General features: G+C 38.3%; 1 protein-coding gene across 4 annotated transcripts in view; it reads left to right on the plus strand.

Annotated features, from left to right (window-relative positions):
• Nucleotides 1-20,190, plus strand: part of LOC139940428 (FHF complex subunit HOOK interacting protein 2A-like) — a 37,972-nt gene that overhangs the window by 10,780 nt on the left and 7,002 nt on the right. For 2 of the 4 annotated variants that reach the window (XM_071936669.1, XM_071936670.1), the window contains 14 exons: nucleotides 7,218-7,296; nucleotides 7,716-7,885; nucleotides 8,317-8,421; nucleotides 9,039-9,161; nucleotides 9,835-9,963; nucleotides 10,410-10,603; nucleotides 12,029-12,220; nucleotides 12,995-13,184; nucleotides 13,689-14,053; nucleotides 14,934-15,024; nucleotides 15,808-15,948; nucleotides 16,450-16,590; nucleotides 18,219-18,322; nucleotides 19,349-19,378. In XM_071936669.1, the coding sequence (XP_071792770.1) occupies nucleotides 7,218-7,296; nucleotides 7,716-7,885; nucleotides 8,317-8,421; nucleotides 9,039-9,161; nucleotides 9,835-9,963; nucleotides 10,410-10,603; nucleotides 12,029-12,220; nucleotides 12,995-13,184; nucleotides 13,689-14,053; nucleotides 14,934-15,024; nucleotides 15,808-15,948; nucleotides 16,450-16,590; nucleotides 18,219-18,322; nucleotides 19,349-19,378 (2,054 nt within the window). Of the gene's footprint in view, nucleotides 1-308; nucleotides 666-7,217; nucleotides 7,297-7,715; nucleotides 7,886-8,316; nucleotides 8,422-9,038; nucleotides 9,162-9,834; nucleotides 9,964-10,409; nucleotides 10,604-12,028; nucleotides 12,221-12,994; nucleotides 13,185-13,688; nucleotides 14,054-14,933; nucleotides 15,025-15,807; nucleotides 15,949-16,449; nucleotides 16,591-18,218; nucleotides 18,323-19,348; nucleotides 19,379-20,190 lie in introns of all 4 variants that reach the window. The other 2 variants (XM_071936667.1, XM_071936668.1) reach the window with 2 other exon arrangements.

A 20,190-nucleotide genomic window follows, 5' to 3' on the forward strand; every position in this document is an offset into this window, starting at 1 on the left:
CGGTGCTGTATAAAACACCATTATTATAATTATTTGTATTATTAGTATGCATGACCCATAATAAACAAAAATGTTGTAAATAAAATACAGACTGTTGAGCCTTTTCATATAGGGCGACCACACCCCAAGCTATACTAGTAAATTTGTACAAAATAAGGAAATCTAGATTTGGATGTATACTTAAACGAACAGTACTACTGATCCGGAGAAGGATTGAAAGGCAACTTCCAGCAAAGAGGGTTTAACATACTGCTCTATGGGCCCGTTATAATTATATGTATTTGTATTTTTTTATTGTTTTTTTTTAGGGTGCCATCCTCAAGAAAATGAAAAGAAGGTTGTCAAATGTAAAGGCCGCTAAGAAGCCTCAAGGAAAAGTCCCGAACAGGTCCAAAACCCAAAGAATTTTGAGTCAATGTAGGCCTATTCCTCCTGCATCAAACAACAGAGCAGTGGAACTTCAAGGATCTTCATCAAGCAAGGAACCTGCAATCACAAGCTGTAGCACAGAAGTAATTGAGCTTCAACCGTCTTCAAAGCTTCAAGGAGCAACTGCATCTGGAGGGCCAATGGAAGGACCTATGGATCTTCAAGGTGCAACCAAGCTTCAAGAAACAAGCGAGATTCAAGGAGCCATGAAGCCTCAAAGAGCACCATCTAAGAAGGCAAGTTCAATAGCAAGTAGCACCAAACGACGACTGGAGCTTCAGACCTTCGTTTATAGAAATAGAAGGAGCTCTTTTAATCGCTCTCCTGAGAATACTCAGGAGCTGAATTTGAGCTCCTAAAAAATCACTCTTCTTAGATTGTCCAGGAGCTCAATTTGTTTGATAGCATACTCGAGTTTATGATTACTAAAATGGTCAGGTCGGATCGGACTCGGACGTACACAAATAAAATTTACAGACAAAATAAAATAAAACAACCCCGATCCCACTCCCGTGTGACAAAATACCGCACGATTTTAAGGTTTTATGTTTCCTTTTTTCTAAAATGTTTTCACATTTGATATAAAGCATAAGAAAATTCACATTTTCTTACGAAAAAATACGTCGTTGATCTAGTACTAGTAGTAGTTCTAGTATTGCACGGACGACGTGTATACAGCAGCGTGTGTGTGTATGTATGTACGTAGTGTCGTAATGTACCCGGCTGCAAGTTCGTTAAGCTAGCAATCTGTTAATTGCGCTGCTCAATCTCGAGATTGCACAACAGATGTTGATTAAGCTACGTACGCCGACAGGATGCGCTTCGCCCTCGCATTTGCGCCGCCTGGAAATGCGCTAAAACTCCCATGTGACACGTCGAGTCTCGTCTCAATGCGTTTATTGCTGGTTCGCGTAGATTTTACCAATAGAGGGCGTTTAATATCACGCTAGTGCATCGTTCCAAAGCGACCTCTAGCGTTCAATGTTTCTTTTATTTATTGTCGCCCGCAAAGTAACAACGACTGGTGTGAAATCTGCTTTTGTGTTATAAATAAAATACACCGTAATGATCGCGGAGGAGCGCTGTCGATCGCGCACCTGAAAACAGCCCCAGGAGCGCGGTAGGAGTCGCGCTCCTCAAAAACGAAGGTCTGCTTTGGAAGGCGTTCCTACTAGCAAGAAATCTTCAACTGCCAAATTCACCAAAGAAGCTTTAACTTCAGGAATCCCAGCCATCAACACAGGAGAAACTAGTTTTCAAGGAACTTTCAGCAAAGAAGCATCAAGCTACATTGTGGGTAAGCTGTGTCATTTCAATTTGTAGTTTTCCAGAAGAGGTTTTTGCAGGGCTGTCCGCCATCACATCAGTTCTGTTTACTGTCTCCAGTCCTAGATCTATCTCTCTGTATTTGTTTTTCATCTGTTGAACCACTTCTTTTTCAGAACATGTGATGACTTCATTAATTATCTTGAATGCAAGATTTTCATTCAAATAAGGATGCCAATCCTTCAGCTACAGTAAGAATTCCATCCCTTTTGGGAAAAAAACAATCTTAAATTAAGCATTTCACTCTTTAAGCATTTGTGGATTATTTCAATTGTGTGCAATCAAAATTAGCATAAGTACATCACTGTTCAAAGCTGTTGTTGCTGTTTTTCTTTCTTTTTTCTTGTGACTCAATTACCGATTGAGCATAAACTTCCCCAAACATGTAAAATCAAACAAGTATGAACACTGCTACAACTAAGTTGTCCTCTCCGCCAATGATGTATAGTAATGGCAAGGATATGGAAGCTAGGAACTGCAAATTCCTTTTATCTTTTTTTGTTAAATGTAGTTTTTTTTTCTCCTTTTAGAAGAATCCGCCAAATCTCAACTGAAGAAACACTATGACCAACTTCAAGAGCAATTCAAGATGAAAACCCCAAACGCTGCTGTGCTGACACAGTTGCTAAGACTGGAACTTCCACGTCGTAGGTACTTTGTGGAGAATTTGTCAGGGGACATAGCCAGCAGGGTGTCCAAATTTCTTAAGGCTTACCCATGCTTCAAGTTTGTTCAACATGCGAGTTAAAAACTGTTACAGTAAAATTTAACGTGTAATACTTTTTGTGATTTAGGGTTGTCACACTGACACTTTGAATACAAGACTTACACAGTAAGAGCTATAAGTGATACCTTTAATTTTCTGATACACAATCAATTTCACAGTAAAATCCTTTGTGCCTTCTGCAGTGTATCCTTCACACCTGTTGTTTTCTTCTCTTGTCTGCCCATACAAAAAATTGTATGTCTCCCTTATTTGTCCCAATTTCTTTGTGAGCGAGCATAGCTGTTGCTTGTCTGTCATTGTTTCTATGTCATATTGGCCCTAAAGATGACCAACAGGATTAAAGCATCAGGCCTTTTCACTTTTGAAATTTAAACTTTCCTCAAAATAATAATATCAACAACTTAATAGAAAAGTTGTGTCCGATGACATGCTTGACTTTTTGGACTTGTTTTTCTAATTTTTACGATTTACAGTTTCTGAAGTAGGGCGTTTAGTTGCACCGGATGATCCTGCATTTGTGGAGACAGTTCTGTCAAAGATGGACAAAATGTGGGACCAGCTGGTTTTCTATGGGCTCCATCTCCAGGCTATGAAACCTCCAAGTTCCTTTGATACTGGTAAGCTATGTAAAATATTTCACTTATCCTTTTGTTTGTACAAGAAAGCATTTCAAAATTCAGTACAGTCAGAATGTTTTTTATTAGATCGGCCACTCAGAGTTGGAATTGTGATTTTTTTCAATTTAAGTACTGTTCTATGCTTTTTGGACATGCAGGCCCGTCAAAGCATTCCTGCTCCCTTTGAAAAATACTTATCTGCTGTACCCTATGGCCGTACAGCATCACCATAAATTAAAGTTTATGCTTTTTCCCAGACACCAAAGTGCGCTCAGTATTAAAGGCACGCCAGGGCATCTTCCCGTCAAAGAGGGGCAATAAGGATGGCCTTTTCAAGAAGCTCAGTTTAAGAATTACAAACTTTCTATTCTTCAAATATTGTGGATTTGGCTTTTCATGTAATTCAATTCGAGTCCCTTAGTAAAAACAAAAAATTGTAATGACTTACTTTTACACCCACCTGTATACATGTTTTTACATAGTGAAGAGACGGCAGATCATGTGATCACATGCATACATGTACTTACATGTGCCCATCCCGTCATGAACACGGAATGTGCTCAATGCCATCTTTTTGTGAGAAAATAAAATGTGATGACCTACTTTTTACACCTATCTGTATAACATGTTTTTACATACCGAAGGGGCACGTGTATCATGTGATCACGCTCATACTGACACACCCATTTCTTTGTGAAAACAGAAAATGCAATTCTTCAGATGAAAACCCCTTTACATGAATAAAATAATTAAGGAATGAGCATAATTTTTTATGCGATAGCAAATCAGGACTGTTTTAGGTAAAAACATTTTGAAACCCTAGAATGTTAAAATGTCCCTTTTGAAACATGCCTCATTGTTTTATCTTCACAGAGTAGCGAGGATCCAGATTATGTTATCAGGAATACAGCTGGACTAAGAATTATTGAAGCTGGTGACAGCTTATTAATTGCAGTGGGCGGCAAGATGATGACACCCTTGAGTTGTGGTGAATGGAACTTGGCCATACTTGGCCTGCTGGCTGTTTACTACATTTTCAACCTGAATTATCCATCAGGCCAAGATGTCTTTCTGTTGTTTATACAGACACGGATCCTCAACGACAACATTCATCCTCAGGACAAGACAAAAGCCTACAAAGTGGCTGCAAGCAATTTTGAAAATTTTTCACATTAGTTACATTATTAGCCTGTAAATTTTTTTCCCGCAGGACTGACTAGACATTCAGCGTGTTTTCCCAATGCTTTCACAGTTATTTTTTTTATATTGGAATTTATGATAAAGAGTTGGTTTGAAAATACGTTTTCAGAGCAGCAATAAAAGTTCATTTGTTATGACAGTGACAAAATTTTAAAACAAAGTTGTTAGTTGAAATAACTAACTGAGAAAACTATGTTATTCAAAAAATGGTAATCCTGAAATTTTCACATTAGTGACATTCAGCGAGTTTTCCCAAAGTTCACTGTTTTTATCGCATTGGCATTTATGATAAGGAGTTGGTTTTAAAAAACGTTTGCAGAGCAGCAATACAAATTCATTTGTTATGATAGTGACAAAATTTTAAAACAAAGTTGTTAAAATTGAAATACTGACCTGAGCAAACTATACAGTGTGATTAAAAAAAAAAAAAGGTAATCCTGCATGTCCTGAAACAAAGGACTTTTAACTGACAAATATTAACACCATGTAAATGTTATAATACATTATGATAACGATGATTTATGTAGCATGAAGTAGCTCGGCAACAGTTAAGTTGCCCACACCATCAACAAGACCACCACCCCCTTTGGATGCAGAGTTCAAGCTACTTGTTACAATCTCCTGAGCTGTCCCATTAATCCGGCAAGGTCCTTTATTGTGCGGCCATGACTCTGCCAGTTTTAAACAGTTGCTTAACACCTTGTCACAACTCTTTTATTTCCATATTACCATGTTATGCACTCTTTAAAGGGTGTGTACAACCTTGGTGAAGTTGAAAATATAAATGTTTACAGATTTGCACACAACTTACATGGTATAAAGATGGACATGGTGGAAAACTTCCCTTGAAATAGTTTTGCTTGAAATGCCATAGTTTTTAGGAAATGAGTAAAACAACTGTATTTATCCTGCAGGATTAAATCTAATGTTTCAAAAAAAGTTAAAACCATTTTTTCACTGTTTTCTCATGACTCTGAAGACCAACTTAGCTTAAGCTTTCACAGATTTGTTATTTCACATCACGTGTGTTGTCTTTGACAATGTTGTACACACCCTTTAACAAGAAATGTTAGCCCTATTGTGCATTTAAGCACAACATTTTTTCTTGTATAGGGAAAAAGATCTTTTTAATTTGTACATGAAATCTTTTATTTTGGAATCCAAGAAAACCTCAGCCAGAAAAAAGAAAAAAAGATTGTTTTATTATACATTTCCCATAAGGGGTTAATTGTCCTGATTCATGAAAGGAAAAGGGTTTTCTTGTGTCACTCACTAGAAAATGGTAACAAGAATAATGCAGTTTCTCTTAAAATAAGAAACATAACTTAGAAAATTTTAGAACAAAACGATTGTTTATGTAACAACAGTTGAGAAAGAAACAAGAATACAGTTTTTTTTTTAACAACGTCAAGGGGTTATATTACTTGATTCAAGAAAAGGAAAGAGGTTTTCTTGCGTCACTTCCTAGAAAATGGTAACAAGAAAATTTTCCTTGCAGTTTTTCTTAAAATAAGAAACATAAATGAGAAAAGTTAAGAAAATTGTGTTCTTATTTTGACAAAAGTTAAGAAAATGGTTTTACTTTTGCTTTCTTAAATCAAGAACATTAGAAAAAGATCTAATAAAAGGTTTCTTAAAACAAGAATTTGTCTATTAGAAAAAATTTCTTGTGTCACTCCCTAGAAAAAATAACTTGTTTTAAGTTTTATTTTCTCAAAATAAGAAATTTATTTTTGGCAGTGCAATGTCTCGTGTCCCTTGCACTGTTCCCTTGTAATATACATGTACATGTAACTCCTGCAGTAAGTGCTGTAGTGTAATGTACATACTTGCAGCACTTGTAATTGTCAATGTCATCTTGTGTCATACATTTTCATCTCGTAGCTTGTTGTGGTCTTGCAGCACCAGTCCTTTTCTTACGTGGTCATGTTGTGTCACTAAATCCCAAATCATAATCAAGCAAATTGCTTCAGTCCGAAATTTTTTTATAATTATTTTACAAAGAAAGTCTGGGTTCGATTTCACAGAGCACTGAGAATCAACTTAAAGGAACACGTTGCCTTGGATCGGACGAGTTGGTCAAAACAAAAGCGTTTGTAACCGTTTTTTATAAAATGCATATGGTTGGAAAGATGTTTTAAAAGTAGAATACAATGATCCACACAAGTTTGCCTCGAAATTGCGTGGTTTTCCTTCTACTGTGCGAACTAACATGGTCGGCCATTTATGGGAGACAAAATTTTGACCCCCATAAATGGCCGACGTGTTAGTCGACGAGGTAAAAGGAAAACCACGCAATTTCGAGGCATGTTTGTGTGGATCATTGTATTCTACTTTTACAACATCTTTCTACCCATATGCATTTTATAAAAAACGGTTACAAACGCTTTTCAAAGACCAACTCGACCGATCCAAGGCAACGTGTTCCTTTAAGATGAGTTGCCACATTATTACCATAGTGATTTGTATTGTGGGACAACATTATTGCTTAGCAGTCAAGATTGATTTGCACTTGAAATTGATCTCAGTTCTTTGTGAGATCAAGCCCTGGGACTGACTTCACAAAGAGCTAAGATTGATCTTAACTGCAAATCAATCAGAGTTGCTTAGTAAAGTGTGATGTCACAATGTAAATCACTATGGTAATACTAACATTTTGTCTTACCATGGATTTTATTGCTTTGTGAAACTGACCCCTGGACTTAACCAACCTAAAAAAGCTGTCCCTAGCCTTGGTGATTCTTAGATATATTTCCATCATTGTCTTAGATCTTTTCTGTGATTCAGCGTTTCCTCAAGAATTTGTCTTTTACTCAGATAAGAAAGAATGCCGGACCCTTTTTCATGTTTCAAGGTCCTGTTCAACTTGCTAATTTTTATGTTGATGCATTTATTGATTTATTTTGTCCCTATGACAGCTTGCACCGACTCAAACACTCCTTGAAGATTTCACTTTCCACTGGAAGGCCACTACCCATTACTTTAACAACAGTAAAGGTGAGTCCCTGCATCAAAAATCCAACTTATACAACAATCTTGTCTGGCTGATACACTTTCTCCTCGTATCTCAGAATCCATTGAAGTTTACACTGGACACATTTGTATTTGTCAAAGACCAGTATTCTCACTTTGTGTATCTCACCATATGCATAAAATAAAAAAAATCTGTGAGCAATCAAAGTTGCAAGAGAATAATGAAAGAAAAAACACCCTTCTCGCACAAACTTGTGTGATTTCAAATACCTTTTAATATTTGAATGAGAAATCACCTCTTTCTCAAAAACTATGTAACTTCAGCGGGAACCATCACCTCTCCATTGCTCGTTACCAAGTAATTTTTTATGCTAACAATTATTTTTGAGTACTTGCCAATAGTGTCCAATGTCTACATGTCCTGTGAATTTTCTTGTACACAGATGACAAGAAACCGGTACAAGAGAGCAACATCCCATCTCACCTTGACAACATGCTGGCCTTGTTGACTCAGGAAGAACTGCAGATGGAGGATAATCAGACAGGGCCGTGCATGGAGTACCTCTTACAAAACAAGATACTGGAGATGTTACACATTCTAGGCAAAGCGGATGTGAGTTCCCATTCCAACCCGGTTCTCCCCCGTACCCAGCCCTTCCCCTGCCTCCATTCCACCCTCACCGTTACAAACTACCTTCATAATGGGTGCGTTCAATTAGCTTCCCCGTGTCAACCCCGCGGTGCTCATTCGGGTGAGCCCCTGACAAGAGCTAATCGAACGATCACATCTGCCCTCTCCTGGTGACGTAATTTACCTCGGGCCAGCCCCAAGTGACCCGGTTCCACAAGCAGGTCACTGAGGGCTAACCCGGGTGAGTCTCTGGAATGACATCATTTGAACGTACCGAAGGCAGACCAGGATCGACCCAGGGAAGCTAATCGAACCCACCCAATGATAATACGTATAAAGCACCTTTTACCTTGATACATGTACAATATATTTCCCTTTGAAATTGACGTTTGTGATTTTGCTTGTTCCACCAGTGCCCTCCCGGCATGAAGCAAGTCGTCTTGATGTTCTTCCTGAATCTTCTTGGCAAGATACGGCAACCTCTTCTTCCCCACGTCAACGTCTACAAACCTGTTCATGTAAGGATGTCTATCATTTAAAGTTGTTGCTAGCAAACCAAGCAGACTGTTGAACCCCTAAAGAAATGGAGGATACAAAAATATATGTTGAATGTGGATAAACCAGGGTCCAATTTCATGGCTTTGCTTACCGCGGAATTCTTTGCTTACAGTGTGCCCTGTAAAGCACAAAGGTCTATTAACTGTAAGCGAAAAATTCTGTGCTAAGCAGAGCCATGAAAATGGGTCAAGAAGTTGAATAACTTCCAATAAACCAGAAACCAAAACAAAGCAAAAAAAATCATCTTGTCGTAAAACAACTCACAGTAAAACAAATTAGGTGCTCTATATCAAGATAAAGTCTGATTTTGTAGAGCTGCTTAAGCACAATCATTTGCAGAAGTATGCTTACCATACCAGAAAATGGTTACCAGCCAAAACACCATGATGTATGTACTGTTGGTGACTGGTTTCCTGCTTATTTTTTATTAGCAGAAATTTTGTAAGCACTATCGGCGGCTTAACGTAGCTCAGGGCCCAGGAGCTTAAATGTTCAAATGAGAAATTAATGATGCTATTTCAGTGTTTACATTTGCCTGTGTTTATTTTGATTTTCTTTGTTTTACAACCTCTTGCAGAGATTAATCAAAGTGTGTGGTGAAGTCCGAGCGGCTCCGACTGAGAAAGAAGAGATTCAATTCCTGTGTACTGTGTGTTCCAAACTCAAAGAAAGTCCCTACTTGGTCAACTTCTTCCTAGAGGTGAGGTAACTCTAGCAGCTGCTTACTACACCATACGTGTAGGTGTGTTCCACTCGCGCAAACGTTGCCAACGTTTGCACACGTTCTCCAACAATTTCCAGTGGAATGAGTTGTGCGCCGCGTGCACTGGCAACTTTACACAAATATACTTCTGAGGTTTTGACGAGTGGTTTTTTAAATGGCGGACCAGCATACGGTATTATTTTTGTTCTCACAGACATAATTACAATGTATATTCGGTGGTTGATAATGCAGAGCTGATAACCACACAGTTTCAGAATGGGAAAGAGGAATCTTGAGGGTACTTTTATGACATTTATTTTAGGGGGTCTATTTACAAAAAAAATGAGCAAAAAATAAATAATGTGTCCATTATCACTAAAATAGATGGTGCGCGAAGGAGTTGACTCATCCAGTAGAAATTGGGCTAAAGGCAAATTTGACGCCACAACTCTGTTTTTGCTAGGGATATTTGCAAGAGAGTTGAGCACAACTCAACCCCTGCGAATTATTTGTTGCAAATTTGTGACGTCAACATTCATATCGCATTTGCACGAAGTATGAACCAGGCTTAATGAGTTTTGTTAAAAAGGAATCCCTTGTGGTTTGTTTACTTGATGAAATATGAATTGATAATATCATTTTGACAATTGTTTTGTTTTTGATTTGACAGCTTCCTCCAAGACAGAATAATAGAAAAGGTCGGAGTAGCTCGTCTGGAAGTAGCAAGTCTAGTGTTGAAGATCTTACACAACCAGAGTTCAGTCTGGTCAACTCACTTGTATCCCTCGTGCAAAGTCCAGTAAGTAGGCATGTCTGTCTTATAGGGCACTGGACACTATTGGTAATTACTCAAAATTACTTCTCTCCCATTCAACCTGGGCCCAATTTCATAGAGCTGCTAAGCACAAAAACTTGCTTAGCATGAAACTTCTTCCTTGATAAAAACAGGATTACCAACCAAATTTCCACGTGATTTTCAGGGTAAGCAGACAACGGCTGAACACCAGTAGCAAGCAATATGCAACAAATGGAAATTTGGTTGGTAATCCTGTTTTTATCAAGGAAGAAATTTCATGCTAAGCAAATTTTTGTGCTTGGCTGCTCTATGAAATTGGGCCATGATGTAACCGACTTGAGGCTTGAAGTATAACAAATAGTCTGGTACCTTTATATAGAAAAATGCGAACAGGTAAGTCATTGTCACTTTGTAAAGAAGGTACCTGACAAAGTGTGTTTACCTTACAGGATAGCAGAATAGCAGTGAAGGCATGCGAGGGATTGATGTTATGTGCTACCCTACCAGAGAAGCACGCTGCTCAGTGTATTGTGGATCATACTCAGTTCTGTACTCTACTTGCCGAGAGACTCTGTACCCTTTATAACGCTCTTCCATTATCCATGGATCCTGTGGATGTTGATAGTGTGGAGGCAAAGTGGGGGTAAGTTTAAACCTGTAAGCACAAAAAAAACATGCCAAGCACAGAAAAGTATTGCTTCATACCAGAAACAGGTGACCAGCCAAAATTACCTCAAGTTTACATTGTTGTGAATGGTCCCCCAATCAATTTACGCGTAGCAAAGACATTTGTTAAGCAGTATTTCCTGCTCAAAAGCTTTATGAAAAAGGGCCCTGTTATCAAACATTTGCGCATAATTATTATAAGTAGCAGACGTTTACCCAATATAGTGTTAAAAGGTAACTATTACTGAGTAAACTTGTAAGCATGGGTAAATCCCCCTTTGGAGATGTGTTGGCTCTTAAAAGAGCCAACGGTTTGGTCTACTTAACCAGTGCCGTACATTATCTTGATTCAAAGAGAGTATACTTATAGACCATGTGAACTTTGTTTACACTAAATGTGACCTTGTACATTCTTTGGCTCGTCTGGCAGGCAAGATACTACACTGGTCATATGGGAAAGTTTACATTTTGTGTCATAATTTCCACATACTGTAAATCCAAGTGTTATGAAAGTAAAAGCTGGGGTGGATTTCACAAAGAGTTAGGACTAGTCTTATCTCGATTTAGGACTAGTTACTCGTCCTAACTTAGGACTATCCATGCAATTTGTATGTCTCCTAGGACTAGTCCCAAGTTAGGACTAGTCCTAACTCTCTGTGAAATCGACCCCTGGACAAGTTTTGAGATGTGCCCCCTTTCATAATATCAAAAGTTGATAAGAATGGGGTTTTTTTCATTAGGCTGTGTACAAATCTTGCCTGCAGGAAGTCCAGGCTTTGTAGCTCTTTTGTAAACTTGTGATGTCACAGGTCACATCGTCTATAGCAACAATCACAATAACCAACATTATTAAAGGGCAGTGGACACTATTAGTAGTTACTCAAAATAATTATTGGCATAAAACCTTTCTTGGTGACGAGTAATGAGGAGAGGTTGATGGTATAAAACATTGTCAGAAACAGCTCCCTCTGAAGTGCCATAGTTTTTGAGAAAGAAGTAATTTTCCACGAATTTGATTTCGAGACCTCATATCTAGAACTTGAGGTCTCGAAATCAACCATCTAAACGCACACAACTTCGTGTGACAAGGGTTGTTTTTTCTTTCATTAATATCTCGCAACTTCGATGACCGATTGAGCTCAATGATTTTCACAGGTTTGTTATTTTATGCATATGTTGAGATACACCAACTGTAAAGGCTAGTCTTTGACAATTACCAATAGTGTCCACTGCCTTTAATACTGTACCCTATCCTGATTCAAGGAGAGTATACCTACTAGCAAAACGATTTAGCTTATATAAACGATAACCCAGATGAATACTGTGGACTTGTCTGTATTCAAAGAGACAAAACGTAGGCAAAGAAGATAATGCATTTGTGTTTCCAATTATGACTTTCCAGTTTATACATGTCAAGCGACGGGGAGGATACCAACAAGTTCCCTGGTAAACGACAGCTCATCTCATTACTGTCTTGGTACGATTACTGCGATCAGGTGATCGTTGAGGCTCATCCAATCGTTGCTCGGGCGTTAGCCAAGCAGATCAAGGAGCGATTCCTGGTGCCAATCATGGAGCAGCTCTTATTGCAATCGTGAGTAGTTTGGTCAAAGTTCTGCAATCCACTGCAGTGTTTTCTTTCTACTTTTCCATTATCTATTTTTTGCATTTATAACCTCGGTCCTTTTGGTTGGTAAGTTGTTTGCAACAGCTATTTCTATTTTCTACTTTATTTATCATAGTTTTTTTTTCTAACATGTCTAAGATGCTTGGGAAATTTAATTCTGAGCATTATTTTTTTAAATAGGCTTTTCTTGCGATAAATTGAATGCTTTGGCAATACTGATCTATCAATTAATGAACTTGTCATGTCATGCTATTTATCAATTCATCAGTTTCTCAAGTCAGTGTAGTCATTAATTATTAGTTCACCATGATAGTCCAAGCCTTGAACTTTGTTCTTGAAGGGGCACAGCAACTTTCCTCAGGTAAGGGGCACTTGCACAAAAATGTAACTTTGTACAGGAACCTTGCAAAGGGTACAGGGCACCATGGCAATAGACCGATCCATTAGGCTCCGCCCACGACGCACGTGTGAGCAAGAACACGTGAGCCTCTCCAATGCCTTTCTGCTCAGCTCTGCCACGCGCGCCAAGCATATGCGCACGCATGTCGGACCTTATTCGTCGGACCTTCGCTGCGTTGTGATTGGTCAATACGCAATGGAGCGAAGCTTAATGGATCGGTCTATTACTGTGGTTGCCATGGGTTATTTTGAGGCCTATACATGTAGTCTGTTTATTAATCAATTTATTCAATTCATCAAACAGTCTATTAATTTATCAATTGTACTGGTTCTTTATCTCAGGTCCGAGGTCGGCATCTTGACCAGCACAGCACACTTGGTCAAGTTTGTCAAGATGACTTCCTCCCCCGCTCTCCTTGATGTACTGGTTAAGTTCATCCTATGTGAAGACACACAGCCAGAGAAGCCGGGGGAGGGAGGCAGCAAACTGAGACAGCGCCTGATAGAGAGATGTGATCATTTATCTGACGAGGTGACAACTTTACTTCAGAATAACTTTAGAATCTTGTGATTGTTTTATTTTGTTTTAAATTGCCAAATCGTTACTGGGCTATTTCAAACAGTGGTTTTAGGTTAAAACCCTATGGCCTACCTGCAATATGATCTCAGGGACATTTAATTTCATAGAGCTGCCTAGGCAGAAAAAAATAGCTTAAAAAAATAGCAGGAAAGATGTCAAAATGGTGCACATAAAACTGCATTTTTGCTAGTTACCTACTTTTGGTAAGCTAAGTTATCTTTTACTTTAAGTGAAGTGGCGAATGCATTTACACAGTCATCTTTCCGTACCGTTTTACCATAATATCATCCACTGTGGTTTTGGATGATGGATAAACACACTTACATGTACAATTGTAGTTCAGTTCATATCTTGCCATCATATACATCAATACTTGATTGTTGAGGCAATTTCTTTTAAAATTTTAGCAAGACTAGGAGGGTTAAAAAACAAATTCAATTTCTCTACATTTTACAGATCTGTATAATGTCACTGAAGCTGTTTGAGACGCTATTCTGCAAATCCAATCGCCACATCATTACCAACCTTGTTCTCCGCAACCTCCTATCTCGCGGCTACCACAGCCGGTCCGGACACTCGGAACCCAACAGTGACCAGGGGTCAAGTAACAGTGCCTCAAGCGATAGCGGAGTAGACACAGCAATAAGCAATGGACCGAAGAGTCCTGGTGTCGAGCCTGACTCCCCCATGAGGGACGGTGAGGCGCCCTCGGTGGCAGAGGCAGTAACAGAAGAAGTAAAGGCGACCCCGCTCTCTCCTTCAGCATCTTTGTCCGATTCAGAAGCAGATGAGCAGCCTAGTATTCACAAGATTGTCAATAGGTTTGGTTTACTTTCATATCATTATCAATGGTCCCCTTCTGTGTGCATTATAGAACATCCACAGTACTTATTCTTGGGGATCAGAGTCCAGCTTTCTTCTAAAAATGATCAGAGCATACTGATCCAAACGGTAACAACCTGGGCCCAATTTCATAGAGCTGCTAAGCACAAAAGTTTGCTTAGCATGAAATCTCTTCCTTGATAAAAACAAGATTACCAACCATATTTCCACATGATTTCCAGAATAAGCAACCAACAGCTGAATACCAGTAAAAAGCAATATGCAACAAATGGAAATTAGGTTGATAGTCCTGTTTTTATCAAGGAAGAAATTTCATGCTAAGCAAATTTTTGTGCTCAGCAGCTCTATGAAATTGGGCCCTGGGCTCAATTTCTTAGAGCTGCTTAAAGCAGAAAATACTGCTTAACAGATTTCCGCTAAGCAAAAAAAAGCAGGGTACCAGTTACAGAGGGTACATGTGAAATGGTATTTGGGCTGTTAACCTTATTCTGGTAAGGATAATTTGTTTTGCTTAGCCACTTTTTGTGCTTAGCAGCTCTTTGAAATTGGAGCTTGTTCTTTTCTGCGCCTTGAACACCCAGCAGGGTGGATATGTGCGCATTACAAGTCTTATTATTAGTATTATTAGTATTATTTATTTTCAAAGCCACCACAACTCAAAGAGAGACTTCAGGTACATGTACATGGTGTTCTAACAAACCTCACAAGACATTATAGTCGTAATGAGTAAATTAGATTTTTAGGGTTTCAATTTTCCATTCAGTTTTTCCTGCAGACATATGTAAAGTTCTTCATTCATGCACAAAACACTCAGAAGAAGATGCCAACCCTTGTTTTTCTTGTTCTTTCTGTTTGTAGTTTCCTGAATCTGATGCCCGATGAAGCCAGATCGTCTTATCTTACCGGTGACATTGGTTATGACATGTACCTCAGAGAGGCCCATAGACTGGTCAGTGATCTTAGTTAAGTTTTACCCTTACACCAATAGGCGCATACATTTGACCTAGGGGAAGGGAGGAAACTGCTTTCCCAAATTCAGGCAAAACAGCGGAAAATGCGTTCACAGCAAGAACAAGACAAAATTGACAGAGAAAGCAAACTTTTTTACCCGGTATTAGAAATTGTTACAAGTTTATGTTTTTATCTGTGTAAAATTTGGGGCAAATCAACCCCTCTGTCCTCTTAACCAAGGAGTCCCCATACACCCATGTTTACCCAATTATGTGATAAGCACTATATACACGATGCTTTCCCCAGGTAGACACACAAGACGCATGACCATTGCTTCGTCCTTCGGATGGGACGTAAAGCCGCTTTGGTCCCATGTGTTGTGTAAACGCATGTAAAAGAACCCAGTGCACTTATCGAAAAAGAGAAGGGGTTCACCCCGGTGTTCCTGGCTGGATTGGCAGCATAATGCGCCACAGCACCTTGTAAACCATTACATGGTGCTTAAGGATTAGGTCTTATATCTCAAACTTCGTCCCACTCCTTGCAGTAATAATACCTGGCGCTTTGTATCCTTTGGCAAAAGGCGCGTAATAAATACGGTTATTATTACTGAAAAATATATAAAAATTCAAATTCATGCATGTATATGGCGTAAATAACATATCAATGTACTTACTACAGAAACAAAAATTATCCCTTGCCTTGCCTGAAGAAGATTAATAAATCTATTTTCTTCAACTACACTCTTCAATTGTTTGATGTGTTTGTCTTCTCTACACAGTTCCGCGAGTGTACAGTGAACTGTCTTCCCTACGATTGGCAGAACTACCCAACACCTTTAGACCGTTGCTCCAATGATGCATTTTACGAAGGTGCCTTTCTGAAAATTCTCTTTGACAAGCTGTCAAGGATGTTGGATCAGGTAACTATTTGAAATGATTATGTATAGAAGTGTTCAACATTTTAACACGAGATCTAAATCTGCCGGTTAAAAGGCACTGGACAACGTTGGTAATTGTTAAAGACCAATATACTTACTTGGGGTATCCCAACGTATGCATAAAATAACCAATCTGCTCAATTGGTCATCAAAGTTGCAAGAAAATAACAAAAGACAAAACACCCTTGTTGCACAACTTTGTGCCCTTTCGTTCCTTTTAATATTTGTTTGAAAAATTACCTTTGTCAAAAACTGTACGTTACTTCAGAGGGAGCCGTTTCTCACAATGTTTTATACTACTATTAACAGCTTATCATTGCTTGTTACCAATTAAGTTTTTATGCATATACTTATTTTGAGTATTTACCAAACTCGTCCAGTCCTTTTTATGTCAAAGCTTTACATCACATGTGATCAATAGTTTCACAGTTGCATACCTTTATATCTCATTCCTCTTGCTTTGATTTCTTTGTTGACAAACAGACGTACGAGGTCAACTTACAGGTGACCTCACTCCTCTCCAAGATCTGCCTGTTCCCTCATCCACATATCCAGGAGTTTTTCTTGGATCCATATCTACCCAATGCCCCTGGCTGCAGAACACTACACACGGTCCTAACAAGAGTAAGTACCGGGGGCGACAAAAGGCCAAACTTTCTGGACCGTCAGGGTTGCGTTTTCGCAATCGTAACCAATAACTATTTGGGGTGAACATACAGTTGGTTGATCACTGGCCACTGACTGAAACAGTTATTGGTTACAACCGCGAAAATGTACCCCTAAACACCATTAGTTTTTGGCTATAGATTTGTTTAAAGCCATTATACACTTTCGGTAAACAGTATTGTCCAAGTCCCACACTTCGTGTATCACGACTTATATATAAAATAACAAACCTGTGAAAATTTAGGCTCAATCGGTCATCGTAGTCGGGAGAAAATAACAGGAAAACCCACTCTTGTTTCCGCACATGACATGTGTTTACTATAAATCCATAATTCGCGTTGTCAAGAATTGATAATTGTTTTAATGTTTTCTCAAAAAGTAAAGCATTTCATGGAGTAATATTTCAAGAGAAGTCTTTCACCATTACCTTCATTCATTCAAACTGATATTTATTTCCATACTTCATGAAAACAGAGTACAAACAATGTTTTTAAGGAATAACCAATAAACAAAGCTATTTAATGAGGGTGAGAAAAAATAAATACATAGAGTATGGAGGCATCATCTGGAAGCCGAGGCTCATGTAGGGATGCCTGGGGACAGACAATAAACGGGGACAAGAACGAACGGACTGACAAAACGAACGAAGACAGACATGACGAAGACAACAATGATGAGAACACTAATTGCACAATAATAATAACAATGATAATAATAATAATAATACTACCAATAATAACAATAAGAATAAGAAATCGAGAAATAATAAAAAAGCGTTTGCTGACGACTTAGGCAAAAGTAAAATGAGAGCGAGAAGGCAAACTATGTCAAATACTGTAAACCCTGTAAATTATTTGTAAATCTGTGAACTTTTTTGTTTTTGTCTGCACCGAAAGTGTATAATGGCTTTAATGATAAAAAATAAATAACAAAAGTATTTTGTTCAAACTTTGACTTTATTTGGATTTGTTGTTAAGGTGATAGCATACCGCTCTCGGATCAAGTCAATTCCAGTGGTCATCTGTAATGATAAATAAAATAGGCAAAAGTATTTTGTTAAAACAATCATTTGCGTAATGTGCGCGTATTGTTTATTTGTTATTGTGTAGCCTAACATGGTTTTATTACTTTTTAATGTTTTTAGACTCGCAAACCAAAGTGAATTTCACTGCATATGTGTAATATATGTGTGACAATAAAATTGATTATCTTACTGACATACAGATCCTTGTCATTTGATTGGTGGAACTTACTTCACGTGACATTCACTATTACTCCCATCCGCACCGTGCAAAAGGTTGTGATCCAATTTGTGCATTGTTGCCGCTACGCGGCACTATGTTTTTTGGCTGTCAGTAATTTGTGTGATTTTTCATAATGTTATACTTTTAAAATACATCAAATGACCAGGATCTATATGTCAGTTATATAAAACAAATATTGAGTGGCTTTAATTCGTGGTTCGCCTCGTGAAATGGAACGGTCCAAATTTTACCTTGCGATAATATTCCTCCCATTCTACTCTGAGCCACTCAATATTTGTATACTACTGACTATTGACTAATTGATTTGTATTTTTTGTTTAGGTAATAGCAGACCTTACCTCTCGGATCAAATCAATTCCAGACTTCCAGAAACAGGTCTGCGTGGTAAGGAAACAACTGATGGGAATGGTAGAGGAAGATGATAGGTAAGTGAGACTTAGTCATTTTTTCATTTTCGGCAATAATTAAAAATTCCTCTTGAGAATGGAATATTATGATTTTGTTTTTTGGAAGAATATGTGAGTTTGCAAGTCAAGATTTCAGGACAACATACAACACCAATAGGTTACTTTGGTTGGGGATAGTTAAATGTTAAGGTCAAATAAGAGTAACAAATTTCGTCTTGTGAATGGAATAATAGGACTTTTGTTTTTTGGAAGAACACATTAATTTGTAAGTCAAGATTTCAAGATAACATACAACACCAATAATGTGTTTATTTACTTTGGTTAGGGTTTAAGTCAATGTCAAGTTCAAAACAGTAGAGTATCTCGCAAAAATGACTCTTGAGGGCGCTGTTCCTTCAGTCGCCATCTTGGTTTAAGATTCTTGATGTGGTGTCTTCTATTTTTATCATAAGTCATAAGTTGTTTTGCTTTCAGTGTTAGGTGGCGATACTCACATTTTTCTTTCCGTAAGGGAATCCTATCTGGTGAAAGTATACCATTTTCTCACCAAGGAAGACTTTGTCACGCAGAGCAAATATATAAACCTTTCCATTGTTGATAAACAAACTGAGCTGGTTGGCATCGACAGCTGAATGTTAGCAAAACACTCAATTTTAATATACCAAATTCAATATTTTCTGCAAACTTTCAGTGAAACAAAATGAATAATACATGTACCTCGCATGTGTTTTTGCTTTTTTTTCGCAACAAATTCAACACAATGTTTGAATATTTTTGGTAACATTGTTACAAACAGTAGTGATCTGTTGTTGTTTTGAATGGATGGCTTTCCGTAGTTTTCCAACCTCGGTTGGCAAAAACTTGGGCTGTGACGTTGCAATAGAAAGGTTTATTGGCTAAACACTGTCAACCATTCCCAAACCGATAAATCACCTTGACAAACACAATGGGTCATCAAACCACTTACAGAAAACTCTTGCAACATTATCTCGATATGTACTCCCATAATGACAGACTTCAACCCAAACTATTTATTTTCTACAGAGGCAAGAAATCAATAGCTCCCATTATGAAGTAAGTTTCGGAAACCGATGATGATTCCTGAATCCCCACGCTGTCTGCCCTAACACATATTAACCAACATTCCTTTAACCCTGTGCAGTAAATATTAAGTTAAAAGCCCACCTCTGCATGTTCAGCTCTTAAATCAGTTCTTTTTGAAAGCCTGTATAAAGAACAGATTGATCTGCATTGAGATGGCCTTGTGTTTCTTTGTGCACCTGTGGTTATTTGAAGTGTGAAACCACTGAATGCAATCCGCATGTTGTGAATGCCAGCGTTTTCTGACTGCATGTCAGGATGGAACTAACGTCGTGTGCCTCATTTTTAACACATTGTGATGTTGTTGTTGAAGTTTATTCACATGTGTATCTGTTGTTAATTCATCCTTTATAAGTGGTTGACCATGTCATCAGATTGTACATTGTGATGATTTTGTTTGTTCTTTTCCACTGAAACTAAGAATACCTCAAAAGCAAATTTAATATTGGAACATTTGAAGCCTGAGAAAACCCATCAACAAGTTTACCTGCTGTTGCCCAGAAACAGTCTATTTGTGCACACCAAGGACATACAGGGCATTGTTAGCAAGAAACCGAAATTCGGTCCTACAATCTGTGTACAATGTACTCCCTAGGCTCACTTGTCAACAGGAAACCTCCTTCTACTACCCTCCACTATATGGTCACTCAATACCAAGATAAGATTGGTACCCTGACACAGTGATCAACAATCGTCATTTGGGCCTACAGTCTTCAATCCTCCGCAATCATATAACTTCCTACATGTATATAAAGTTTAGGAGGCTTTTCATGGTTCCTTTCCCC

This window comes from Asterias amurensis, chromosome 8 (genome assembly GCF_032118995.1).
Source record: "Asterias amurensis chromosome 8, ASM3211899v1".
NCBI lineage: Eukaryota > Metazoa > Echinodermata > Asteroidea > Forcipulatida > Asteriidae > Asterias > Asterias amurensis.